Source organism: Cygnus olor, chromosome 16, assembly GCF_009769625.2.
Source record: "Cygnus olor isolate bCygOlo1 chromosome 16, bCygOlo1.pri.v2, whole genome shotgun sequence".
Classification (NCBI taxonomy): domain Eukaryota; kingdom Metazoa; phylum Chordata; class Aves; order Anseriformes; family Anatidae; genus Cygnus; species Cygnus olor.
This window is the reverse complement of record NC_049184.1, coordinates 14,685,750-14,712,116: the sequence shown is the minus strand read 5'-3', so window position 1 is coordinate 14,712,116 and position 26,367 is coordinate 14,685,750. Positions and strand designations below refer to the sequence as shown.

Sequence of the window (26,367 nt, the reverse complement as noted above, 5' to 3'; positions counted from 1 at the left end):
GGGGATCAGCCGGTGAAGTGGCGCAGGGTTCCGGGGGGGGGAAAAGAAGCCGGAAGTGACGTGCGCGGGAGGGCGGAAGGCGGCGGGGTGTCATGGCGGCGGCTCCGTAGGGCGGCGGGGGCTGTGCGGGGCCGGGCCGGGCCGGGCGGGGAGGCCGGGAGGGAACCGGGGGGGCCGGGCCCGGGCTGCGGCAGCTCCCCGGTGGCTCCGAGGCGCCCGGGAAGGCCGTCAGGCTGCCGCCGGGGGAGGGAGCGGGAGCCAGCCGCTGCCCCCCGGGTGCCCGGGCGGGAGGCGGCCGAAGGCCCCGTCACGGTGCCGGGGATGGACGAGGAGAGCCTGGAGGCCGCGATCCGCGCCTACAACGCGCAGCTGCGGCAGGTGGAGCTGGCGCTGGGCGCCGGCCTGGACCCGTCGCAGCAGTCGGACCTGGTTCAGCTGCAGGAGGATTTGAAGCAGCTGATAGAGCTGACCGAGTCCAGCCTGGTGGCCGTGAGGAAGAGCAAGCTGCTGGCCGCGCTAGACACAAACGCGTCCTCGTCTTCCTCGTCGCCGGGAGGTCTGCTGGAGCACGGCGCCGACCCAGAAAGCTCTGCCCAGGATGAGGAGTACGCTGCCTTCAAGGAAGCCATCGCCGAGCTTGGAACCGACGACAAGCCCGCAGCGGAAAGCAGCGAGATATCCTCAAAGGGAGATGAGAGCAAGGACGAAAGGCGGTCGAAGGGCAGTGAAGAGGAGGAGGAGTCTGACAGGGAGGAGGAGGAGGAGGAGTTGAGTGGGATGAAGGTTAAAGCCCCGTACTACAGCTCCTGGGGGACGCTGGAGTACCATAACGCCATGATTGTGGGGACAGAATACCTGGAAGATGGCGGCGCAGGAGTCAGAGTGCTGTACCTCTATCCAACCCACAAGTCTTTGAAGCCGTGTCCGTTCTTCTTGGATGACAAATGCAGATTTAAAGAGAACTGTCGGTAAAGAAGAAGAAGGAGCGGGAGGGGGCTTGTGGCCTTGCTGTTGCTAAAGGCCTTGTTCTAAGGGAGGAACCTCCTCTGAATGCTCCGCGTTTGGGTTTTGTAACCCATGGAATTTTGCCTTGTTGGCCACGTTTTTAAAGCGTGGTGCGCGTGGTGAGCAGCGGCATCAAACCGTTCGGCTGCTTTCCTCAGCTAACGCGGAGATGAAAGGGAAAACCCCGTGGGCAAGTTGCAGAGGTTTTACCCGATCATTCGAATAGCTAAATTAATAGTGTATTAATTGGTTAAACAGAACCACCGAAGACTGATTGTCGATGGTGCGTAAGTTGCCCCAGTTGCATGGAGAGGTTGTGGAGGCTCCGTCTTTGGAGGTCTTCAGAGCTGAACTCGATGAGGCCTTGAGCCACCCGGTCAGCCTCTGAAGCTGGCTGTGCTTTGAGCGGGGGGCTGGGCCAGAGACCCGCATTTCTGTGTGATCCTGTTCGTCTCAAAGGGTCTGTGATACTTTTTTTTTCTAATGGATGTCTCACTAGCAAAGCAAGCTTAATTCTCTGGGGGTGGGATGCCTCCTTTTTTACGTGGTGTAAACGATATGTTTAAGGTGAAAAATGAGTAACTTGTGTCACTGAAATAACGCGTGGCAAACCTGTACCTCCTGGCGCAGATCCACCCCTGCTGACAACTTGTTTGCCTTCCCTTTAAGGGGGCGGAGGAGGCGTTTTTATTCACAGAATCGTTGAGGTTGGAAAAAACCTCTAAGGTCTTGTAGTCCAACCGTCCCCCCCCCACCGGTATCACCCCCTAAACGTGTCCCTAAGCACCACATCTGCCCCTAAACGCCTTCGGGGACGGCGGTTCCACCACCTCCCTGGACAACCTGTCCCAGTGAATTTAAAGCCAGCTCAGGCGAGGTAGGTCTAATTCCTCTTTGCCCTCTCCGGCAGGTTTTCGCACGGGCAGGTGGTGCCCGTGGAGGAGCTTCAGCCCTTTCAGGAGCCCAATCTGAGCACTCTGGAGGTGGGCTCGGCCTGCCTGGCGAAGCACAGCGACGGAATATGGTACACTGCAAAAATAACCGGTGAGTCGTGTTTGAATGCGTTCTGCCAGGATTCTGCGTGCAAAACGAACGCCCATGCTTAAGCCGACAAAACTGGACTATTTTGGTTGATAGTAGAAAAAAGTTGGCTACGTGGTTCCAGCCCGAAACTGGAAATGTTGAGGTGGCTGAGAAAAAGTTCTGAGCTATGTAAAGCTTGGGAAGGGAACGGGGGAGGAAACAGGAGAGTGTTGGACAAAAACGGGACATAAAGAGCAGGAATGTGCGGAAGTGTGCAGAAATGATTACGTAGCCATGTAGTGCACTGAAAGGAAAGAGGTGTTGCGGGAACTTGCGTGCTTATTAGGTTAGAATTGCAGTAATCTGTTCTTGCTTTAAAAAAAAAAAAAAAAAGGCCCAGGGAGCTGGCCTTGCCCATCAGCTGTTGATGCAGGCTCCCCTCTGTCCTGAGAAGGGAAGGGTGAGGGTTTATCGTGCCTTTCCTTCCTTTCTTTTCTGTTGTTGGGACAGAGGGAATAAGTCAAGCTTCTCTTGAGTGCTGTTTGTCAGCAGCCTGTCTTCATCCTAACTAAAAAAAAAAAAGGAAAAAAAGCTCAAAGTATCAACCCAGACATTGTGAAAATAGCTTCTCATTGCTTTTGTCTCCCTTCTAGGCAGAAATCTAAAGCAAAAGGAAAGACCAGGTTTTTGGTTTTTTTTTGAACGTGTGTTCCTTGGGCCTTCCTCGTCTCCCGTCATTCCCTGAGGCTAACTTGAAAGCCCTCTGCCACGTGCCTGTTGGAGATTTACCTGAGTGCTTGTTCCTTGCTTTTCCTTCTGCAGATATCGACAGTGGTTATTACACTGTGAAGTTCGATTCCCTGCTGCTAAAGGAAGCTGTTGTGGAAGGGGACAGCATCATTCCCCCCCTGCGAAGTGACGACGGTGCCTCGTCTGCTGAATCCGATGAAGACAGCGTTGATGATTCTGGTTACGCTAAAGGTGAGAGTGGTGAGGGTGGGAGCAGAAGCGCCCTGTGATCTCGGTCTGCCTTCCTGTCTGGGACCTAGAGCTGCCCTCCTGAAGCTTTCATTACAAGTGTCTCACTTCTGATGAAAGAGTGGTAATCTCTCTTCTCTGTCGCTGAAAGATAGAGACCATTAAGTATCTGCTGTGTTACAGCTGCAAACCCAAACCTTTGTTTTCTGCCAATTAAGTGTCTAACGAGGGTCGGACGTTTCCGTGGGAACTCCCAGCAGGTGGAAGTAGAGGGCGCAGTGTTTTAGAGCAGAGTTCGAGCTCTGAGTCTCTTTTTCATGTGGGTGGCTGAGCTGAGCTAATAAGTGTAACAAGAGGCTTTTAAGTCTCTCTGCACCTTCGTGTAGCTGCATGACACAAGAGTGCAAGGCTGCAGTCATTGGGAGTGTTTGAACCTTCCAGTGCCTCGACAAGCAACAGCCGTGTCCTGTTTGACTGCTGAAGGCTGACAGAGCCCAGGTGGCTTCTCTGAGCTTCCACAAACAGCTGTGTGCCCGTGCTGGGGTCCCAGTTATGTCCCAGGGACAAACTCGTGTCCTAGAGCTCTTTAAATGTAGCCTAATAGGGATTATTGGATCCTAATAACGCGTCGTTAGCTTGCTGCCTAGAGGAGTCTCATACTGGAGCTGGAGGCACGAATAACTATTGCATGCGACAGTGCCAAACTTTCCTGGGATGGCATATGTTGGTTTGACCGTCCCAGAAGGAAGGAAGGAAACAGAAGGATGATTCTGCCTGGAACTAGGAGATGGGGCGTGCGTTAAATCGAGTGAGATCTCTCATTTGGGTGACTCACCAGGCGGTGTCTGTAAAGGTGACAGCTCAGTAGGAGCCAGGTGAGGCTGGAGGAGCTGCTGAATGATCCTGTGGTGGGAGAAGTACGTCGTAACGCCCTGCGAGGGGTTTCACGCTCGTAAAGGTTTTGCATAGCGGCTTTGTTCCTGTTTTTCACTTGTCTCTTCTGTGCCACAGTGATAGATTCGGGGGTCCCGGAGAATGGGGAATGGGCTCCTGCGTGCAGCTCCTCTTTTGGTGGCTGGGAAGCCCATACTCGCGGCATCGGCTCCAAACTGCTTGCTCAGATGGGATACGAGTTTGGAAAAGGTAAGAGAAGGCGGCGGTCGGGGTGGTGCGAGGGCCTTGCTGCCTCTCTGCCTCGGTCTCGTGATGGACCCTAAAGCTAGTGAAGAAGAACAAGATTTTAGACAAGGCCACAGCTTTTCTTTGCTGTTGCCTGTTAGATAAGGCTCAAGCTCTGCGATGAATCACGCCGGGTGGGAGCGTTAGCAGGCGAGAAGGGATAAGTAGTTAAAGTACAGGCACATGCGTGCACCAGCCCCTGTATGGTAATAGCAGAAATTGGAGGCATTTAGAGCCATGGTCAAGTTCATGATTAAAGCCGTGAGAACTGTTGTGTGAGATGTTCAAAGGCTTTAGGAAGAAGGGAACTGATCTGCGAAGCTTCTGATGTCTGTGTTAAAGCATCTCCCGGCTCTAGACACAGACTTCAAAGCCTGCTGAACTCGCTTCTTACTACACAAATGCTATTGAGCCTTGGGGGCTTTAGGAGGCCAGTCTGCTGCTTGCGTTTGTCTCCAGTTCTCCCGGAGGAACCAAACCAGTTTCAAAAAGAACCTGGCTTGAGAAGCCGAGAATGTCAGGCTCAACCTTGTTTCGCAGAAACTGGCCTGATGGATGGCCTTGGGCTTTTTATTGCGTATCTCCTGCAGGAGAAGGCTCCTGCTGTCACATCCACCGACGTGCCGTGGTTTGTGCTGCTCCCCCTCTGAGGGTGGTTACAGCACCTTGTACCCCAAAAGCCTGTTTTGTGCTAAGCTTGTCAGTGTGAGTTTGTGGTGGGAAGCGGCTTGGAGAAGGGACGTCCTTCCTTGGGTATTAACTTGGTGCCTCACGGCCCTTGCTTTTCAGGGCTGGGGAAGAATTCTGAGGGCCGAGTGGAGCCGGTGCAGGCCGTGGTCCTTCCTCGAGGGAAATCCCTCGACCAGTGCGCCGAGGTGCTTCAGAAGAAGAAACAGGGGAGGCTGGACCCCGGCAACTCGAAGAAATGCCGGGCAAAGGGAAGTAACGCTGGCCGGTCCTCTGCAGGCAGCCGCAAGCCACCCCGCAACGTGTTTGACTTTTTGAATGAGAAACTGAGAGGGAAGAGCACTGGGGAGAAGGCCGGAGGTGTGGCGCTGCCCGAGAGGAACAGCAAAGAGATCTACCATGCTAGCAAGAGCACCAAGAAGGCCCTGAGTGTCCGCCTCTTCCAGACAATGGAGAAGATTGAACAAACGCAGAAGGATATCAGAGGAATCCAGCAGGCCCTGGCGCGCAACGTTGGACGGTAGGAAAAAAATTCTCGTCGGGGCTGCAGGGTAAAGCGAGGGCTCTTGGTGGGTCCGAGAAGGGATGGGCTTGAAATGAGGTACAGGGGGAACAGATGTCTAGAAGAGAGCTGAGGGGAAGCAGGGAGGGGAGCCTTTAACGTGCGTTTCAGCCCAGCTTGGGCACTGACAGACGTGTCTGGGGTCCTTTGCCTGGAATTCAGGCTGTGGGGAAAAGAGGAGCTCTCTGAGGGAAGGGACTGAGTCTTTTCCTCCCCGTGCCCAGCTCTTCAGAGCTGCTGCTGAGCGTCACAGGAGGACGCGTTCTAGCCCAGGGTGTGCTGAGCATCGGGGCCTTCCTCTCTTCCTTGGGCTAATCCCACAGGAAAGGGAAAACCCTCCTGGGACGGGGACGAGCCTCTGACTTTACCATGCAGGGTGACGTTGCTGTAATGCTTTTCGCTTTCAGGCACAGCATTGCAACTGCTCAGCTGGAGGAGAAGCTGGCTAACGCTCACAAACAGCTGGGGCAGCTGCAGGCGCAGGAAGCCAGTCTGCAGCGGGAGCAGAAGAAAGCAGACACCCATAAGAAGATGACTGAGTTCTAGTCTCCGAGGAAGGCGGTTGACTGCAGTGATTATCGTTCTAGCCAGCCCCTGTGCTCATGGCCTCAGAGCCTGGGTGAGCCATCCTGCTCTTCTGGGTCTCGGTCTGCCTGCCCAGCCCGAAAATTGGGCTGAAAAGCAGCGGTTTCCAAAACCAGCTGCTTCTGAGCTCTGCTGGGAGGGCGAGAAGCACGCATCCGTCCAGCCCCGAGCCTTGTGTAAGGACCAGCTACAAGAAACCCGATTCTCTGCTACCTTGCACGCTTCTTTCCTGTTATCACTGCAGCAGCACCTCCATCCAGAGCGCGTAGCTGCTCGGGTGATAACGCTGCTGGCAGCGAACCAGCCGCGGAGGGGCTTTGAAAGCCCCACATCCTGCCATCAGCTGTGGCTTGTGTTTGCAGCCAACTGATGAAGACAAGTGGAGGCAGGGTCCCAGGCACGTTCTGGCAGAGCAGAAAAGGCGCGTGCTGGGTGCGAAACAGCGATGGCAAACCGCTTCAGCTGCTCTCTGCCTCCTGTTCTTTGCTATGGGATTTATCTGAGAACTCTGTTTTTTAAGAGCAGTTTCTTGTAAACCTGGTGTAATGCCTAGACAGAGAAGTGGCAGCTCAGAGGTGGTACCGGAGGCCTCACGTGTCGTATTTCTCCAGTTTGACTGTAGGAGCATCCCTGGGACACGCTGTAGCCTAACTCATCGACTTGGCGTGGAAAGCTGCGTGGTTCCACAAGCAGAGTGCCAAAGATGGGAGAATAAGGCAGCAGAGTAACAGGTTCTCAAGCCTCTGAGTTGGGAACACCTCTATGGGGAACCTTGCGCTTCTGCCGCTGTTACTTGAGTTTTTCTCTCCCAGGTGGCTCTCTGAACACAGGTCCTTTTATTAAAAAAAAAAAAAACCCTCAGGACCCACTCCCAGCTCAGACCGGGCCCTGGACGAGCACAAAGATCAGGTCTGCGTGTGCTGAGTGCACGGCACTGCCTGGGGTTGGGGAGAGCCTTGGGCTGTGCTGGAAGCAGGACGCAAGCCAAGTGCCCTTCCCCGCACCACGGACAGTCCTCGGACACGGAGGATGTCTTCTCCCCAGGGCTGTATTCAGGGTTGGCAGCAGCCAGCCCTCCCCACAGGGGAGGTGGTGGTTTCATCAGACTCTCTTTCTGGTGGGACTTGTGCATTGTAATTGTGTTGTGTTTTTTTTAAAAAAAAAAAAAAACTTGTTAGCGATTTCATGCCAGTATCTTAAGGACACGTTTTTTTTTCTTAATTAAAAAAAATATCAATTTCCTTTCATTCTGTGAGTCATTTTTCTCACGAAAAGTTCTGCTCCCTTAACGCCACCTCTTTTTAATCTGTTTCTAAGAAAATGATGAAGCTGTCAGCCTGGGCAGGGCTGCACCGCCTTGTAGGGCCAGACCTGTCTGATTCACTGCCAAGCTAACCAGAAAATCTAAGGCTGGAGGAGATACGATCAGAGCTGCAGAAGTCATGTGTGATTTAGCATTACTGCAGACACACCTCAGAAAACACAGAGCGACAGCAAAAATAAACAAGGTGAATGTCTTCAGGAAGCCTGTCAGCGCCTCTTTCCTCTCGACGATCTTGGATCCTGTTGTGATGGGCACCGTGCAGACGCGAAGGGTGGCGTGGAGCGCCTCGGGCACATCGGCATCCACCGGTTTCTGGCTGAATTGGCTGTGGTCTCTTCATTGTTCTGAATTCGTGCTCTCCACGCTCTGGGTTTAACTCGGGGTTTAACAATGGCTGCTCGGTGCCCTTCCCTCCCCCATGCCTGCTCGTTTCCCACACTCGAGTGGTGACAAGGATCAGCGCGCCCAGCTCAGCACGGGTGCTTGCTGAAGTGGCCCGTGACTGATGAGCTGAGCCGGGCAGAGAAATTTCTTGGGTTTGTTTTGTGCTCCAGCGCTGTTCAGTATCGCCTCCGTAACAGCCGGGTGCGTCAGCCCCGCGTCTCAGCTGCCTTGTATTTTCATCCTTCCTTGGATTTCCCACAGCTTCGCTTGTCAGACTTCCATTCAAGTGGCTGCTGCCTCCCGCCTGGGACAGTTCGCATCCCTGGTGAATAAAGTTTTGTGTTTTTTTTTTTTCCCCCCTCTGTCCTTGTTAGGCGCTGTTCATTTGCAAGGTAACGATCACGTGTGGCGAGCCTTTCTTTCCTTATATTCACCTGGGGATAGACGGCTGCCTCTAAAACCAGCTCCGTGGGAGCAGGGGAGCGGCAGAGGGTGCTCGTGCGTGCTGGGTGCCTGCAGAGCCCGTTTGCAGCGCTGCTCTCGCAGAGCCAAGGCGGGGAGAAACCCAGCCTACTACTGGGTGAAGCAACAACCTCTGCAGGCCAGGAAGCGAGCTGTGGTATTGTGCTGCATGGTATCTGCACAGAGCTGCCTGCTCGAGAGCGAGCTGAAGAGGAGCGGGAGAGCTGGCATCGAGATGCTCGAAATCTTTGGGAGCCGCTAATTAGGACTAATTCTGTGGAATAAAGGGAACGAAGTTCTCCGGGTTGACTGGCAAGGAAGAGAGCATGACTGGATTTCTGTTCTTCCTGCTCACCGGCTTTTGAGTTCCTGCAAGTAAGTGGCGGTTACTTTCTTGCCTGGCAAACTTGGGTACCTGCATCCAAACCAGGGGTTGGAAATATCTTTAATCCACGCTGCGGCCTCGGCAGAGGCGCTGTTGCGGCTAGCTAGACTGAACAGGCAGGCTTCATATTTTTAATGCTTCAGAGTTGAAGCGTTGGCCGGGTAAAACTTTCAGCCAGCTGTGGGGAGTTCTGCAGGCTCGGTGCAGCTTAATGGTTTGTCGCTCTGGTAGCGTCTGGGCTCGGAAAGGAAGCAAAGGTCCTTGAACGTGGCTGTGCTGCTGGGATCCCAGGGCTTGAATCTGGGGGCTGAGGGGGAGCAGAGCACTTCCATGCTGAACGAATTGTTTAGTTCAGAAGTTACGGGATGCTTTTTTACTTTTTTTCGAGGAAAAGAAAAATCAGTTACCTTGTAGGGAGGGAGGCTTAGAGCTTTTGCTTGCGTCCGGAAGAGCTCTTGGGGGAAATGCTGAGCTCCTGGCTGCAGGTGGGGATCTACAGAGGCTTGAGAGAGTGCAGTCACTGAAACGCTGCCTTTTGTTAATCTGAAATTATGTCAAACTGTACCGAATTTGTGGCAAGAAAACCACAGAGGTAGGCAGGCGATTCTGGAAAAAAACCATGCATCTCCTGCCTGCCCTCGTACTGCCTTCTGGAACCTGGCTTCCTCCCACTGCAGCACCGAGGTCGCGGCAGAGCAGAGTCCTGCTGTGGCTCAGCTGTGCAGAAAATCCGTCTGGCCGGCTCCCGGCTGCTGCTCGGAAGCCATTCCTCTGCCCGAGCGTCCTTCCAGCAGTCGCACAAGGGTGGGAAGGAAGAAGAATGCTGAAACGATTTCAGCCTCAACGCAAGCCACATGGCGTGGACAGAAGGGTCACTTGCCTGAAGGCTTTAAGATTATTTTTGTTTTCTCAAAAGCCAGTCCAGCACATCAGTAGCGATCGGGACTTAGAAGAGTTCGTCCAAGTTCTGTGATGTTTGGGTCTGGCGTTTAGACATACCATCGGCCCTTTCTGAATGAAATCTCTCAGCAGGCGCTCGCCTGTGAAATCTCTTCCTCAGAGCCTGCCTCTTCTGCAGAAACGCGAGCGAAGGGAGCGAGACCTTGTGCCTGCTCCTCATTTGAAATATTCGTAAGATTTACTAATTGCATCCCATGATCTCGGGCAGGTTAAGCATTGTTGACTAACTGCTACGAGGCTTTCACTTCGTAATTGGAAAAAAAAAACACCTAAAGTCTACTTCTGCTTCTCGAGCCTTTTTTCAGTACAAGTCCCCAGGGTACCAAGCCTGTGTCAGCTGCAGCCTTGGCCACCATCACAGATGGAAATCAGCTCCAAATGTTTGTCCTGCTTCCCTGCAAATATGCTCGCAGTAGTTTCATGGACTTTCCTCCCATGACGCCGCGCCGAGCATTGCATGCGCTCTTATCTGGCTAGATGGATCGCTGTCAGCAGCAGAACTCAATTTTACAGGAAATTTAATTTCTTTGTCACGAAGCCCAGCTAAGAAACTTGACCCGTTTGTAGCAGGGGCTTTTTTGGAGACAAAAAACTCGCACATCCTGCAGTAACAAACCGACCGTGCTGGTGCTCGGGTGTCGTGAAATGGAGCTGTTCCTCCTCGGAGCGCTGCGGGTGTGCGTCGCACCCACGTACCTGCTGCCATCAAAGCCATCTTGGCTTGTGGAGCCAGCGCGTTACGAAATGCCGTCTGCCGAGTCTCTTGCCTCAAAGAATGGCCCCGGGACGTGGAGATCCATGACTTTATTGGCAGGAAATTAAGTTGCACGTTTCAGAAGGTCTGTTGAAATCCTCGTCTTGCAGACCTGCTCGGTCTCGTCTGAGCAGCCTCAGTCAGGCACTGGGTTTTCCAGCGTCGGGTCTCCGATTTTTAATTCTGGGGGAACCGACCCGTTGTCGCCGAAGTGCCTTCTCCCAGTGACTGCTGAACCTGAATGTGCCAAAGACATTTTCGTAGGTCGACAGCTCAAGAGCAACCACAGACCCTCCTGCACAAAGGAGAGGATTGGCAAAGTAGGTCAGAAGAATTTCTCTGCATTAACTCCAGCTCAGGAAACATCCTCGCGTTTGAACCTTAAAAATTCGAGGCTGGAAAACCCAGCCGCTGTGGGATCAGCTGTCCCCGCGTGTGCTTTCCTCGGCATTAAAAGTTCACGCTTCGATTCCGATTTACCGGCAGCCTCCGGCCCTTGCACCTCGCTGTAATTTTGTCTGCCCAACTTCAGAGCCTGCTCTTCCCTCCTGCCCTGGGTGCAGTTGCTTTCACAGCCTGTGATCCTGTCGCTGTAATAAGCCAAACGAGTTCAGCCAGGATTGTCTAAAGCGCCTGCCTGTGTTGCAGGTAATCCGTATAATGTATGCTCAGACAGAAAAGCTGTGTTGTCTAATTAAAACTTCGTTGAGGAGAGAGCAGGGTTTCCTTCCCAGCTCTGATCTAAGCCAGTCTGTCCAGCCCGGTTAGTCCCTTCCACGTCTCTGTCTCCGTTTCTGCATTGAAATAATTGCTCTCCAGGGGTTAAGGCTGCAGTCGGCGAAGTTTCCAAAGGTGTGGGAAGTTCTCAGATAAAAAGGGCCAAGACTTGCCCATTTATCTGGGTAAAGACGCACCAAACGTGCTTGTGTGTGGCACCAGGAGCGTGGGGGGAGATGTGTCCCTCGGTGGGGGCAAACCTCGGCTCCCGAGGTCCTTCCCTGGCCCGTGATGCTCTCGGGGGACGAGGGGCACAGCTGGGGGAGAGGAGCCCGAGCTGTGGGTGCGTTGCAGATGCACCTCGGTGCCGGACACGTGGGCTGGGCTCAGCGAGCAGGACCGGGGCTGAGGGGAGTGGCTGGGCCTGGATCAGCATTTGGGATTCCTGCAAGGGCGCCTGGGCTTCTCGTGGGGCTTCCTCTGATCGCTGGGGGCAGGATTAAGAGAAGGAAGAAGGTAAGAGTCCTGGAGGTGCCCCATGGGGACCGTGCCGCCCGCCTCGCTGATGGCATCGTCTTTGCACCACGTCTTTCTGCGGTGGTCGCGGTGCTGGGGAGCTGCCTGCGTCTCTCTCTGCACCGTGCGTTTCCCGACGCTGGCGCACACATCCCTAGGAGCTCACCAGCCCTTTGGGGGCACAGGGATCAAGGAGCAGCCGCTGCTGCCAGCTGTGACGTTGGCGCGGGTGACGTGGTGGCAGCTTTTGCAGCACGCCAACCGCCGAGCGGGGACGGGGATGTTGGGTGTTGCTGGTGCTCGGTGAGCGGTGACTGCTGGGTCGAGAGCCCCGCTGGGACGGGTGGGGGCTCCCGGAGGGCTGGGGAGCCTGTGCTCTGCGTGCCGGGCTCCCCGACACCTCCCCACCTCCTGTTCTTGGGCGTTTTCTGCTCCTTTGCAGCCGCAGCTGCAAACCAGGGTGCTGGTGCAGGAGGATGCACGGGGTCCGTGCGTGCCGTGCTGCCGCGCGCCCATGGCGGGGAGCTGGCGCGGGTGCAGAGCCGCTGCAGCGGGGGGGGGGTGTTCCAGTGTGTGCCCCCCTGCCAGGACGTAGGACCTGGGGGACAGCCCCAGGGCTGAAGCTCTCCCCGATTCCGGGAAGCCGAGTCCTCTCCTTGTGTGCGTCCCCTGGGCCACCCCACCTCATCGCGGTCAGCCTCGGTGGCCCTTGCAGTCCTCTGTGTCTTGGTGACCTCGCCAAATATTTCCCCGCTTTTCTGACCCAGCGCCACGGGCAGTGCCCGGCCCTGGCGTCTGCAGAAAGCCCGGTGATGCTTCCGGGGCGTCTCCTGCGAGTCTCCAAATTAAGATCTCGGGAGCAACTTGGGGGCTTGAATTCTGCGTTTGTTCTTTTTTAGAAAGAACCAAAATCTAGAGCTTTGCTTTCCAGAAGCAGAGCACCCGCTGTGGGGTGTTTACACCATGCTGGGCAGAGTTGGAGCTTCTGGGAAGGCAGCAGCTGGCCAGAAAATCGAGTCCCCAGTGCCTGCTCCCCCCGGACCCTCCCCCAGATATTACGGGAAGCCTCCGGGGAGCCGGCTGCTCCGTGGGGCCTGGCAAGGACCGGCTGGCAGGGCAGCGGGAGCGGTGTCCCTGCCACAGAGCAGGCACGTGGCCCCGACTCGTGTTTTCTCTCCCCAGAGCTCAACCCACGGCGGTTTCGGAAGCGGCTCCCCCATGGCTGCAGCCCGCGGCGAGGGGCTGCCGGGCCCCCCGCTCCTGCCGGCCCTGCTCGCTGCCCTGGCCCTGCTCGGCCTCCTGGTCTACGTGGGCGCCCTGTGCGCTGCCTGCCGCCGGTACGCGCTTCTCCCCCGGCGCTGGGGGTGCTTTTTGGGGCTGCTTCCTCCCCTCTGGACCCTGCTGCGGCTCTGGCTGCCCACCGAGGGGGGGGTCCTGCACCCAAAGGAGCCGGTCTGGGGGTGAGGCTGCGGCCTCACAGGAGCCTACGAGGCTGAGCTGCCCACGGGGAGGCAATGCTGGGGGCGATGCTTGGGGGTCCCGGGGCACCGGAGCTGCACGCCCAGCGGGGTTTGGGATGGATGTGGAGGCTGGAGGTGGAGCGGGGGGGGGGGGGGGTGGTTTTGGGGGTGCTGCTGCGGGGAGGGGCGCACGGCGATGCCAGGCTGGGGCCCTGGGTGTCTGCTGCTCAGCCTCCTACCCCAACTGAGTTCTGCTTCTCCCGCAGCCAGGGCAGGAGGAAGAAGGTCCCTCCGGATGGGGTGAAGCTGGTGGACGAGGTAAGTGAGGGGGGTGGGGGGGCAGGCTCGGAACGGAGAGCTCCGGGCATCCCGGCCCGAGCCTGATCCGTGCGTGCCCCCCCCCCCCCCCCCCCGCAGTCCCTGCTCAGACAGACGCAGCTGCGCTCGCTCAGCAAGTCGGACACGAAGCTGCACGAGCTGTACCGGCTGAAGGCCAGGGATGACAGTGAGTGCCCCCGGAGCTGAGGGTGCTGGGGGTGTGGGGGGGGGACACACTCTTTTCGGGCAACCGTGGCCCCCCGTGCATCCCGGTGAGCGCACCGCCCCGTGCATGCACACACACCGCGGTGCCTGCTCCGTCCCCGTGCCCCCATCTCTGCTCTCCCCGCAGACCAGCGACCGGCCAGCCTCGATTTCCCCCCGGCCTCGGCCCCCCCGGGCCCCGACTCCCTGCACAGCTCCGGCATCAGCGTCCTCCTGCACCGCGAGCTGCCCCAAATCCCCGTCCCCGAACCCCCGGCCCCCGACCAGACCTACTCCAACCTGCTCTTCGCCCCGCCGCGACGCCCGGCACAGGACACGGTCTACGAGTGCCTGGCGGTGGGGGGGGAGGATGCCCCCGCACCCCCTGCTCCCACGGGGACCCGGGTGTCCCCACCGCAGGCCAGGCGTGGGGCTGGTGACTACGCCTGCGTCCGCAAGGTGAAGAAGACGGCGCCCGGCGAGGAGCAGGAGGGGGCCGTGGCGGGGCCTCCCGCAGCCCCGCGGTGCTGGGAGGGTGCGGGCAATGCCCCCCCCCAGCTGAAGGTACGGGTGCTGTGAGGGGCTCGCTGGGATTGGGGGGGGGGGGGGGGGCGCAGAACACCGTCCCCATAACGCCCCTGTCTGGAGAAGGGTAGCCAAGGGCTGCTCTGTTCTAACAGCAGCTTTTTTGGGGGTGGGGGGCACAGGGTGGAGCCGGTGCGGGGGCAGGATGGAGCTGGGATGCAGGGGGGCAATGCCCGGGTGCTGCTCCGTGCCCTGCAAAAGGTTCCCAGGTGGTGCACAAAGCAGGGGACCCATGGGTGCCGTCACCCTGCTGGGGGCTGCGCCAGGCACTTGGGGGCCCAGGTATGGGAATGCCCTGGGGGGGACCCTGGGGTCATCCCCCCCAAACTGCCCCCTTCCCTCCGCAGGTGGAAGACATGTACTCGACGGTGTGCAAAGCCACCAAGAAGAAGAGCCAGGGCCCCGCTGCGTCCCCGAGGGCTGCAGCGCAGGGGGGGTCCGGGCAGTTGCCCCCAGCCCAAGAGGAGCCCCCCCCGGCTGGCTGCTGGTCCACGGCCCCCCCCGAGCCCTGCTACGAGTCCATCAACGAGAAGGCCTGGACTGCGTGCGCCCGCGGCCCCGACCCGGACTACGAGGCCGTGGACATGACCTGGAAGAAGCCGGCGAAGCGGGACAAGGCCGGGAAGCCCAGTGCCCACGAGAACCTCTACGAAAGCGTTGGCGAAATTTGGGCAGGGGAATCCCGGCGAGCCTCCGGCAGGCCAGCTGCCAACGGGCTGGAGGTGTACATCACCAACCTATAGTGCGGACAGACGGGCAGACGGATGGACGGACTGACAGATGCCATCGTGGCACAGGTCTCCCAGGCTGGGCTCTGCGGGGCTCAGCCCCGCTCGGGGCCGGCGGTGGCTCGGTGGGCACGGGCACACACCAGCGCGGTGCCAAGCAGGCAGCCGCATCCCTGCACGCTCTCTCTGTATATATTTTACATTACTTTTCTTCAAGTGTCCTTGTCCCGTCCCACCCTGTGCCTGCGGGTTGATGTCGGGATGTCCCAGACAGGGAATTTGCAGGGGATGTCTTTTGGGGCTGGTGCCGGCAGGGCTCCGAGACAGCCCCGCGGTGGACCTGGGCTGCAGGATCAGGCCACCCAGCAGCAGGGTGCTGCCACGAGTGAGGACGGGATGCTTCGCTCCATCCCTCGGTGCCCCCAGAGCTGTTCGTGGAGGCAGGCACAGTGGCTCCAGCCGTGACCGCGGGCTCTGCTCTGGGATGCTGCACGCCCCCGGCACCCTCCCTTCCACCCACCCTCACTGCCTGTCGGACACACAAGATGTTGCCTCCCCGAGCAGCATCCTGCCCCCACGTCACTCCCGGGCTGCGTTCATCCTGCTCAGGAGAAAACACCCCTAAAACTCCATCTGAAGCCCTGGCTCATGGGGCCGGTGCTGGTGCTGCGGGCGTCGCGGTGGTGCCAAGATCACAGCGCTGCGCCCATCCTGCACCAACACTCCCATGGCTACGGGGCCGGATCCTGCCGTGGCCGTGCCAAAGCCACGGCTCCAAGGCTCTGCCCACTCCTTTTTGCCACCGCGGTGGCGGCGCCTCGGCGGCCCGAGGGCTGCGGTCCTGGCACGGGGCGGGATGCCCGGCCGGGCGCCACGGCACAGGAGGAAGGAAGGAAGCCGTGCGCCCGCCTCCGCCGGCTTTGCCCTCGATTGAAGCAGGCGAGGAGATGAAAAGCGAAAACACGGCGCTCAGCAAAAGGCCCGCCGCAGGCTGGGGACGTTAAACCCATGGCAGGCGGGGAGGCAGCGGGGTGTTCGTGCTGGGGCTGCGCTAGATGCCAAACCACAGGCCTGTGAGATACCACAGTTGGCCCCGGCAGCTGCTCCCATCCCCCTGCGAGATGGGGGCCCCGATAGAACAGGGCACAGGATGGCTCGTGGCGATGCTGCCGCACGTGGGCTCACCCGCCAGCTGCATCATTTCCTTGTCTCCTTTTTTTTTCCGTCCCTTTTTCTCTATCCCCATTTCCCCATCCCGCAGCTCTTCTGCATCAGCCAAATCCCCTGGGAGCTGTGTTTGGGCTGCACCAGCCCCACACGTGAGCATCACGTCCTAGTAGGACCAGGGCTGCTTCGCTCCCAGACAAAGATGGGACCCACGAGTTTGGGTGGTTGGGACATGGGAATCGCTGCGCTGCCTCCCCAGGAGAGGCAGGCTCCACACGCCACACCAAGGACAGTTTTCGATTGCTCCTGATGAGCTCAGGGGCCGAAGCATCTCCCAGACCTGCCCCAGCAGCACCACGGCAGCCAAAAAAGCCCCATTTGCAGGCGTGCTGTCACCTGTAAGTCCCATTCTGCCTGGCGTGCTCCCAGTGAAATACAAGAGCAGCTTCCCAGTCCTTGGGGCAATGGAATTGTGCCTCACAAAACGGGGTGGCAAATGAAGAATCCTGAAACATCACCTTGGGGTCTCACAGACGGGGTCCCCAGGGTGGTGTCAGGGGATCGGGCAGGGCTGGCAGCACCGAGCACCCTCCCTGCCTGGGCACAGCCGGGCCCTGCAGGCTGCAGGCTCCTGCCCCTCTGCACCAGCCCGCGCTGGGCCTGGGGTCCCCATCCCTCTGCAAGGGGACGGTGCTGGTCGGTGCTGTTCCCACAAGGGGGAGCGAGCAGGAGCCCAGCGAGTACGGTGCTGCACGCTGCCCTGCACGAAGTAGGGTGCTGTGCTCCACGCTGTAGGGTGCTGTGCTGCACACTGTAGGGTGTTGCACGCTGCCCTGCACGCTGTTTGGTGCTGTGCTGCACGCTTTATGGTGCTGTGGGGCACACTGTACAGTGCTGTGCTGCATGGTGTAGGGTGTTGCACACTGTAGGGTGTTGCACGCTGCCCTGCACGCTGTAGGGTGCCGAGCTGCACGCTGTAGGGTGCTGCATGCTGCCCTGCGGGCTGTACGGCGCTGCGCTGCACGCTTTGCTGCACACCGCTGCACGCTGCACGGTGCATACGTCTTGTGGTGCTGTGCACCATGCTGCACGGTGCGCACACTATATGGCCCGGCGCGCCGTGTGCCTCCACGCCCCATGCAGCCCGTGGCTCTGCAGCCCGTATGGCTTCACACATTGTATGGTGCAGGCAGCCCGGGGGCTCTGCACCCATAACAGCCCCACACCGTGCCCGCCGAGTGGCTCCATACCCCACATACAGCACCGCAGCCTGTAGGGCTCCATACCCCATTTAGCCCTCTCCAATACAGCCCTGTATCCCATACAGCTCGTGCCCATACACCCCCATATCCCATACAGCCTGTGCCCATACAGCCCCATATCCCATACAGACCCATTTCCCACACATTCCCCATATCCTATACATCCCCATATCCCATACACCCCCACATCCCATACAGCCCACACCCATACAGCTGCACGCCCCGTGGCAGGGGGTGCCGTGGCATGCAGAGGGGGCCGAGCCCGGTGTGCGAGGCCGTGGCACGCGGGGCCCTTGTGCAAGGAGCGGTGCCCGAGGCACCACCGGGAGTTGTGCAACGCGGGGTCGGTGGCGGGAGCAGCGCGGCTGCGGCGTTAACGATTAAACCAGGCCGGGGGGGGCGGCCGGCGGGAGCCCCCGCCCCGCTCCCGCTGCCATAAACCCTGCGCTTCTCATCCTGTCATAACTTGGTGGGTGCTTGGTCATTAACTCCCAAGTGCTAACGAGGGCTGTGGGGTCTGTGGGGCTGGGCTGGTCCCACAGGCTGGGGATGCTCCTCGTCCCCGAGCCCCCCCCGGATGCTTCTCACCCCCCATCTGCAATGTGGGGCGCCGCGGGTGCCGTGATGGTGCTGTGGGGTTGCCGGCCTCTGTCCCGGCTGCTCTGCCCCCTTTGTCCCCGTGGGGGTGACACTGTGGGGTGGTCCTGAGCTGGCTGGGCACGCTGGGGGGTTCCTGGTTTGGTTTTTGGTTTTAAGCTCGTGAAAGCACCTGGGCTGGGTTCCCATGGGAGCAGGAGGCGCAGCGTGGGGCAGAGGGGACACCCCTGCCTCAGCCCCCCCAAAAAATACATATAGGGGACAATGTGGGGGGAGAGGGGTGGCTGAGCACCCCAGGCACCTGTCCCTGCACCGCACCAGCAAGGGGACAGCTGGACAGGGCACAGGGGGCTGCCGGGGGGGGGACAGGCAGAGAAGGGGGGGGGACAGGCGGGGGCCATGCAGGGATGACCGCACGGACTCTGTCCCGGCCTTCAGGCTGCGGGTTGGAAAATCAAACAGCCCCGCGCCGGCACCTGCTCGCGGCCCGGGGGGTTTTGGGGCAGGAGAGGAGCAGAGAGCGGGTGGGGGCCAGCCCCAGCACCCCAAGAGTGTTGGGGACCCAGGCACCCCCTGCACCCCGTACACCCCACACACCTGAGGCACCCCAAAACACCCCGTGCTCCTGGGGCAACCCCTGCACCCCAAGCAATGGGGGCACCCCAGGACCCTGTGGGGCTGGGGGCTTTTTGGCAGTGTCTCCCCCTCGAGGCGAGTGTCTCCCCCAAAGGGCACCGTAGCTCCCAGGGGAGCCCAGCAGCCAATGGGGCACCCCCATAACTTTTGGGGGACCTTATCACTTTTCTGAGGGGGCTACCAGGATTTTGGGGAACCCTACAAATTTGGGGGAACCCCCGTAACTAGGGGGGATGCGTAATTTGGGGGGAGCCCCATAACTTTGGACAGACACAGTGTGGGGTGGCATAGCTTCAGCGGGAGCCCTGTAAATTATGGGGAGCCCTATAGCTGATGGGGGAGCCCTAAGGCTATGAAGGGACTCTTAAGAGTTTTCTGGGGGGGGTCTAACTTCGTGGAAGCCCCATAATTGGGGGGGGGGCATAGCTTTTTGGGGAATGCTATAGGTTATGGGGAGCGCTTTGACTTCGGAGGGCAGCTACAACTCTGGGGGGGCCTTTGGCCTTTAGGGGGCCCTGCAGGTTTCCCTCTGAGTTTGCAGAAGCTTTATTGGGGGGGGGGCACAACTTTTTGGGGAGCACTTTAGGTTACGGGGCACTTTGAGGGGGGGGGGCAATCACTTGGGGGCACCCCGTGGTTTGGGGTGGGCACAACTTGGGGGCGCCCCATAGCTCTGCGGAGGGGGGGGGAAGACGCCCTCATTTGGGGGGGGAACGGTACTTTTGGGGGCACTCCGTCAACTTTCGGGGCCGGGGGCGGGGCGGGGGGGGGCCGCGGGGTGCCGGCGGGCGGCGGGGCCGGGGCGGGGCGGCGAGAAGATGGCGGCGGCGGGGCCGGGGCGGCGGGGCGGGGCGCGGCGGGGCGGGGCGGGGCGCGGCGGGCCAAGTGGCAGCGCGCCGCAGCCAATGGGAAGCCGAGGAGGCGGTGGCCGCGTTCCATCCCGGCGCGCCGGAGCCAATCGCGAGAGGCGGCGGGGCGGGGGGGGCGTGGCCTCCGCCGACACCGGGCCGCGCGGCGGAGCGCTCCCCGCCGGGCCCCCGGCCGCGGCCGCCGCCGCCGCCCCGCATGGAGCCCGAGCGCCCCCCCGCCGCCTGCGCCCTGCTGCTGCCGCCGCCCGCCGCTGCCGCCGCCGCCCGCCGCCGCCGCGCTCGCCGCCGCCTCCCTCCCGAGCCCGACGGGGCCCCGCAGGTACCGGGGCGGCGGCGAGAGCGGCGGCGGCGGCGGAGGCGGCGGGGAGGGCCGGGAGGGCCGGGCCGGGGGACCGGTGACCGCTGACAGCGGCTCCGCCGCGCCCGCCCCAAACTTTCCCCGCCGCTAAGATGGCGCCGGGGGGGGGGGCCGGGGGCGGCGGGAGGGGGAACGGACCCCCCCGGTACCCCCCCCGCTAACCCTCCGGTACCCCCCCGTGGCCCCCCCCGCCCCGCCGAGCCCCGGTCCCGTCCCGTTCGCCGGTGCCGCCCCCGGGAAGCGCGCGCTGCCGGTGGGCCCCGCCCCCCGGGAGGGATCCGCTGGCGGCCGGCCCGGCGGCCACGCCCCCCCGCCCCCCCCCCCCCGTGCGGGATCTACCGGGGATCCACCGGCCCCGCCGGGGGGGGGATCGGCCGGGATCCGCCGGTGCCCGGTGCGGGGGTGCCCCCCCGGTGAGCGGGGCAGTGCCAAGCCGGCGGAGCAGCCCCACGGAGCGGGGGGGAGGGGGGGTGCCGGGCCCGATCCCTGCTGGATTCCCCCCCCCCGCAGCCCCGGGATCTGCCCGCGGGGGGATCCGCTGGGTGTGGGGTCCACCGGGGGGGGGGAGGGGGGGGCGTGGGGAGCAGTCCCGCGGGGTGGGGGGGGGCTGTGCGCTCGGGGGGATCCCCGACAGATCCCAGCTGTAAGGGGGGGGGGGGGGGATCTACTTGGGATCCACTCAGGACACACCAGTGGGATCCCGCATTCCCCAGGCACAGCGCTGCCTCCTCGCCCCCCCACCCCACCCCAAATCCATCAGACACCCCCCCCCCCTACACCCCCATAGGGAACCGATTTGCGGCGGGATCGACTCAACGGGGGGGCTCCCGGGATCGAGCCCCCCCCCCCCCTTCCCCCCCCCCCCAAGCTGACGGCCGCCCTCTCTCCGCAGGCTGCGCTGCCCCGCCGGGGGGCGCGGGGCTGGCTGCGGCGCCTGGGGGAGCCCCTGGGGCTGGACCCCCCCGAGCAGGAGGCGATGCTGCGGGTGCTGGACGCGGGGCTGGAGCGGTGCCTGGCGCTGCACGCCGCCTGCATCCCGCTGCCCCGACACAGGTAGGAGGACGAGGGCAACAGGGAACCCCCCCCCCCCGGGGGCTTCCCCACCCGCCACGGGGACCCGGAGGCCCGGCAGTGGCCCGGTGCCCAGGGTTGAAACCGGAGCCGGCGGCGGCAGCTGCTTGGCACCGGGTTCCGCTCCCCACCCCACCCCCCCCCCCCCCCGGGTCCCGCTCTTGGGGCCGCGCGGGCGCCGTGCGGCTGCGGCGAGGCGCGAATTTGAAGCGCTCGGGGTGGTGGGAAAGGGGAAAAAAAAAAATAATAAATCTCGCTTTGCTTGCTCATCGCTCGCTGATTCGCTTTTCGCGGGAGCGGGGGCACAGCGGAGCCGTGTGTCCGTCTGTCTGTGTGGCCGGCCGGGAGCCCCCCCAGCATCCAGCTCCCCCCCCCCCGGGGCCGTCCCGCTCCTTCCTGCGGGGCCGGAGCTTCGGGACGCGCTTGCAAAATGGCTCCTGCCGCTCCTGACCTCTCGCTCGTGGTTTTTTTTTTTTGTTTTTTTCTTTTCTTCTAATTTTTCTATTTTTTTTAATTTTTTTTTTTTCCACTTCAGGAAGTTGTTTGGCCCCAGCTGAGCAAACCCACGTTTCTCAGCTGCGCGTGGCGCAGGATGCAGGTGCCGGTGCCCCCGGCTCGCGGCGCCACCTCAGCCCGGGGGTGGGGGGGGGGATCACCCCGACACCCCGGGTGGGAGATGGGGGCACGGGGAGGGAGGGGGATGTGCTGCGGTGCTGGGGTCCCGGCCGTGCTCACCGCAGCCCCCGTTTGCTCTCGTTGGCAGAAAGCTCCCGGGCAAGGCGGGCATCGACGAGGTGATGGCGGCCGCGGTGCTCACCAGCCTCTCCACCAGCCCCCTGGTGCTCGGCCACCCGCCGGCGCCCCCCGCCCCAGGTAAGAGCACACCGTGGGGACACCGTGCCCCTGGGCGTGTGGCACGGTGGGACCTCACCTTCCTCTTCCTCCTCCTCCTCTGCAGCAGATCCTGGTGGCGAGCCCTGGCTGGAGGCGCCCGCCATGTCCTCCAGCTGCAGCAGCAGCAGCAACACCAGCGGGGACTGGAGCTGGGACCCCCCCAGCGACCGCTCCACCCCCTCCACCCCCTCGCCCCCGCTCTCCAGCCACGTCCCCGGCGCCTTCCTGCCCGCCCCGCCGCCGGACGAGGGCCCCGATGAGCCCGACGGCACCCACTTCGTCTTCGGAGAGCCCATCCCGCGGAAGAGGAAGGTGGGACGGGGACAGGGACGGGGCCGAGGACGGCGATGAGGTTGGGGATGGTGGCGGAGATGGGGCTGGTGTTGGGGTTGAGGTCTTGGGGTGGGCTTGGGGGCTGGAGATGGTGGTAGGATGAAATTTGGGATGATGATAGGGATGGGAATGATGGTGGGGCTGAGTTTGGGGACGGGGCTGACCCCTGTTGCCTGCAGAACTCCACCAAGGTGATGTTCAAGTGCTTGTGGAAGAGCTGCGGCAAAGTCCTCAGCAGCTCCTCAGGGATGCAGAAGCACATCCGAACCGTGCACCTTGGGTAAGCACGGGGGCTCCCCTCACCCCGCAGCCCCCCACCCCGGGCTCCCCGGGCACCCTTGGGGCGGGGGGGAGGTCCCACCAGGGGGTTAGGCCCCCCCTATCCCAACCCCGCCGTCCCTCCAGCCGGAAAGCCGACCTCGAGCAGAGCGACGGCGAGGAGGACTTCTACTACACGGAGCTGGATGTCGACGTGGACTCGCTGACGGACGGGCTCTCCAGCCTCACGCCCGTCTCGCCCACCTCCTCCGTGCCGCCCGCCTTCCCCGGCACGGAGGTGCCGGCGCTGCTGAGCCCCGAGCTGCCGCTGGCCTCCCCCCGCAGCCCCCCGGCGGCCCCCCCCGGCGGCCTCTGCCACGTCCACACCGACCACGCGTACCAGGTGAGGCCTCCCCCTTCCCCGCCGGGCCGCGGTGCTGCACCCATGGGTGCTGCTCTGACTTGGGGGGGGCCCTGTCCTCTCCCCGCAGGGCTGCCCGGCCCCCCCGCGGCTCACGGGGGGGGAGAAGCGGCCGCCGGTGCCCCCCCCACCGGTGGCGATGACGCCGGCGGTGCCAGCCCCGGTGCTGCCCAAGCCGCCCGCTGTCCCCAGGTGAGTTGTCACCGCCGTGGCCCCGTGCTTGGCACCCACGGGTGGCCCCCCGCCATCCACCCCGCACCCCCGTGATGTCCCCGGGACCCCCCCCCCCCCATCTCGGTCCCCTTCCCTCAGGAAGCCGCGGGGGGAGGCCAAGAAGTGCCGCAAGGTGTACGGCATGGAGAACCGGGAGATGTGGTGCACGGCGTGCCGCTGGAAGAAGGCCTGCCAGCGCTTCCTCGACTGAGCCCGCCGACCGCCCCCCCCCCCCCCCCGCCTTTCACCCCCCCCCCCTCTTCTTGCACATTTTGCACTTGAGGTGCCTTTGCGCCCCCCCTCCCTCAAACCCCGGGGCCCCCCGCCGGACTCAGGGAACGGCCCCGCGCTGCCGCGGCCATGGGGGGGCCCCGTGGGGCTGGGGGGGGGGGGCATGTGCACCAGGGCCTGACCCTGACCCACCAGCGCTCCCCCCCCCCCCCCCAAAAGAAGCTTTATGCACACAGCCCCCCCCCGCCCCGACCACCACCACAGAGCTTTTTCCTCTTTTTTCCTTTGAAAATAAGCTAAACCTTTCTCTGTACCCCCCCCCCTGCCCCTTGCTGGCACAGCGGTGGGGGCTGGCCGGGGGGGGGGGGGCGGCCGGCTGCTCCCAGCCCCCATCCCTGTGTGGGGTTGGGGGGTCCCATGGGCCCCCGCCCCCGGGGCAGGGGGCTGCCCGCTGCTCAAATAAGCTGTGCCTGGGGCCGGGGGGGGGGGGGGCCTCACCGGGGTGCCTGTTCCTGCCCCCGACCCGCGTGTCCCTGCCCTAACCTGGGGCAGACTGGGCACCCTGGGGTGTCCGAGGTGGACGTGGGTGCCCCCCCCCGCCCTCCCCCCCCCCCCCCCCCGGGGGTTTTTTACTCTTTGTATCGTCGTTTCTCTCTATTTTTTGTAACTGGGGAGCAGATGCTCCCGCCGGGGGCCGTGCTCCGGGAAGTGCCTGCAGGAACGCGCCCATTTGCACTAAGCCAAACTGCACAAACACGTTTATTTTTTTTTTTTTTCTCCTTTTTTTTTTTTTCTCCTTTGTGTGTTTTTATTTTTTAAATAAAATATATAAAAATTCCTATTTTTTAAACTACTCCCTCCCCGGGCCTGAGAGCGTGCCGGCCGTGGTGTCGTGCTGCCTCCAGCCTGGGGCTGTACAGGGCTTTATGGCCTTTGCCCCTCTCTTCCCCACCCCATCCCCTCCGTCCCGCTCCAGGGCTGCTCCCCCTTGTATGTGGGGGGGTCCCCATTGCAGGGTGCCCCCCCCCTCCCCCCCCCCAGCAGGGGGTCCGGCTGCTTTGGCCCCGTGGGCTGGGACGGGCCCGTGCCAGGCTCAGCCCTCGCTCGTGTCCGGCTGTGGCGCCGACGTGGGATGTGTCAGATCCAGAAGAAAAATAAAAAATTTGGATTCTTTTTTTTTTTTTTTTTTTTTTTTTTTTAATGATTCCGTTTACCTGCTTGCTTTTGGGGTTCTGCTGTTAGGGAGCGGTGTAAGGGAGGATGGGGGGGCGTGGGGGTGGGTTCCTGGTGCAGCCCTCGCCCCAATCCTGCAGCCTCCCCAGCACCAAGGGGACTGCACGGATCCACCCCTGTCCTCCTGAGAGCCAGGAGCAGGGCCTGAGGCATCGTTTTCATTTCAGATGAAGCCCCCAGGGATGAAGAAATTGGTGCTGGGTGGGGGCTGAGCCACCGGGACTTAGGTGGGCCCAGGGTGGGAAAGGCGGCAGCACCCTGACAGCACAGCCGGGAGCGGGAGGGAGGGTTAAAAAAAGAAAGGAAAAAAAAAAGATATAAAAAAAGAGCCAGACCAAAATTTTAGCAGCAATTTCCCAATTTATTGAAACTGATTGATTTTTGCAAGTATGTCTAAGCTAAATCCCATCACAAAGTAATTATAATCAAGAGGCACACCTCTGGCGTGCCCAGGCAGACAAGAAACTGTGAGATCAACTAGAAAATAAGGTCATATTTACCTGAACTACATTTACAGAAAATCAGTACAACACAGCCATGTTCTCCCACTGACTTCTGGTTACTAAAATCTCCTCACTTCCCCCAAAATATTAAACACATCTTCAATACAAACACAGGTTTATAATAATTAATATAAAGTCAGTATAATATAGAATATTCCCAGCAAAAAAAATAACAATCTTCAAACACTGTCCTTTTTTTTTGTTTGTTTGTTTGTCTAGCTTTCTTTTTGTAGACAGGTTTAAAGCACGTTGAAAAATAAATATATATGAAAGCATACACACAGCACTCTTACTATGCAGGACTAAAAAAAAAAGGCAGAAATTCAAAACACAATATAGGAACTAAAAATAAAAAGAACCATTAAGTATGGCTTTCTTAGGAGTCGCACATGTCACAGAATGAGCTAAAATAAGATTATCTTTTATAATATTGCAAAAAATTCCAGTTTTTGCATTTTTTTTTCATGGAGTTTCTTTCCTAAGGGGTGATGTGCAAAACGGGAAGCAGCGGGGGGAGAGGGGCTGCAGGGCCTGGCCCCGCGCCCTCGGCCCCCGTGGGATCGCGGCGTCCTGGGAGCCAGCGGCTGACAGAAGTCCTTAATTCCCCAAACATCCGTACAAAACGCCAAACGAATGCAGCTTTCACTTTGGAAAAGCAGAGTAGTTAAAGGCATAAGTCGAGATACAAAAGAAAACGGGACCTAACGCTAGAGCGGGCTTCCTTTCGTATGAAAAATATTCCTTTTGTAGTCCAAAACACTGACTTTTGATTAAAAAAAAAAGAAAGAGACAGTCACTTTGCGATCCTTCCTTAAGACACACCCCATTCGTCACCTCCCCACCGAACCGTCCCCGAGCTGTGAGGTCTGAGGGTGACCTCACGCCTCATCCCCAAGGGAGAAACCTACGCGAGAACAGCTAATTTATGATTTTTTTTGAGGATAATTTTTTTGAAATAAATTGATAGGAGGAGATGCAAGAAGGTAATTTGCCTTAATCGCTACAGAATTCCCTTAAACATTGCACCAAGCCTGCCTAGCGCACGATGTCTCTGTTCCTCGGCTACGTTTGCTGAAGGCGAGGACAGCGCACGGATGCTTACACACCCTGGTGCTGTCTTGCATGAGAAGCTCGCAAAGCACTGCTTGAAATGCTCTTCCAATTCCTGGCACGCTTTTATATTAAAAAAAAAAAAAAAAAAGAGAATAATAAAGAAATTCAGGGAGCAACATTTACAAGTATGTATGAATACTTAAAAAAAAAAAATTGTCACCGGACTACGTGTATCAATTTTTCATCTATAAGGGAGATATTTCTTGAAACTAGACCTGTATGTGCGTATATACTGAGATATATACACACATGCACACACATACACACACACAGACGTATATACAGTTAGAAAAAATTAAGAAAAGGGAACCCCGTCAAGGCGTACGAAGCCCGGAGGGGACGTACAAAGACGCGGTGCCGAAGGCCACCCGAGCTAGGTGGGCAGGATGGGC

At 60.3% G+C, this 26,367-nt stretch overlaps 3 protein-coding genes across 4 annotated transcripts; all 3 read left to right on the top strand.

Moving 5' to 3' along the window:
- The first annotated feature begins 90 nt into the window (after nt 1-90).
- ZGPAT (zinc finger CCCH-type and G-patch domain containing) lies at nt 91-7,266 on the top strand. The gene is made up of 6 exons (XM_040575726.1): nt 91-968; nt 1,916-2,049; nt 2,851-3,009; nt 4,018-4,149; nt 4,975-5,392; nt 5,842-7,266. The coding sequence occupies exons 1-6, from the start codon at nt 322-324 to the stop codon at nt 5,978-5,980; spliced, it is 1,629 nt and encodes a 542-aa protein (XP_040431660.1). The 5' UTR covers nt 91-321; the 3' UTR covers nt 5,981-7,266.
- Nucleotides 7,267-7,454: 188 nt separating this feature from the next.
- On the top strand, nt 7,455-15,026 carry LIME1 (Lck interacting transmembrane adaptor 1). Of its 2 annotated transcripts, none has more exons than XM_040575727.1 (6): nt 7,455-8,564; nt 12,704-12,858; nt 13,248-13,299; nt 13,399-13,486; nt 13,652-14,067; nt 14,436-15,026. In XM_040575727.1, the coding sequence occupies exons 2-6, from the start codon at nt 12,740-12,742 to the stop codon at nt 14,829-14,831; spliced, it is 1,071 nt and encodes a 356-aa protein (XP_040431661.1). In that variant the 5' UTR covers nt 7,455-8,564; nt 12,704-12,739; the 3' UTR covers nt 14,832-15,026. The 2 variants fall into 2 exon arrangements, with proteins under 2 accessions (XP_040431661.1, XP_040431662.1); XM_040575728.1 differs by lacking the exon at nt 7,455-8,564 and adding an exon at nt 8,585-10,936.
- Nucleotides 15,027-19,336: 4,310 nt separating this feature from the next.
- SLC2A4RG (SLC2A4 regulator) lies at nt 19,337-23,413 on the top strand (the record flags this gene model as incomplete). The annotated part of the gene is given in 10 exon segments (XM_040576118.1): nt 19,337-19,458; nt 19,460-19,503; nt 19,506-19,666; nt 20,598-20,758; nt 21,540-21,649; nt 21,735-21,982; nt 22,183-22,283; nt 22,409-22,664; nt 22,753-22,874; nt 22,995-23,413. Coding segments are annotated over 10 exon segments (1,437 nt in total), but the record flags the coding sequence as incomplete, so codon positions are not given.
- Nucleotides 23,414-26,367: the final 2,954 nt, after the last annotated feature.

Bases quoted from the DNA above. Each gene is read 5' to 3' on its own strand.
- LIME1 (XM_040575727.1), top strand. From the start codon at position 12,740: ATGGCTGCAGCCCGCGGCGAGGGGCTGCCGGGCCCCCCGCTCCTGCCG. The intron at 13,487-13,651 runs GTGAGTGCCCCC...CTCTCCCCGCAG, and splicing joins GCTGAAGGCCAGGGATGACA to ACCAGCGACCGGCCAGCCTC. The intron at 14,068-14,435 runs GTACGGGTGCTG...TTCCCTCCGCAG, and splicing joins ATGCCCCCCCCCAGCTGAAG to GTGGAAGACATGTACTCGAC.
- ZGPAT (XM_040575726.1), top strand. From the start codon at position 322: ATGGACGAGGAGAGCCTGGAGGCCGCGATCCGCGCCTACAACGCGCAG. The intron at 2,050-2,850 runs GTGAGTCGTGTT...TTCCTTCTGCAG, and splicing joins GTACACTGCAAAAATAACCG to ATATCGACAGTGGTTATTAC. The intron at 4,150-4,974 runs GTAAGAGAAGGC...CTTGCTTTTCAG, and splicing joins GGGATACGAGTTTGGAAAAG to GGCTGGGGAAGAATTCTGAG.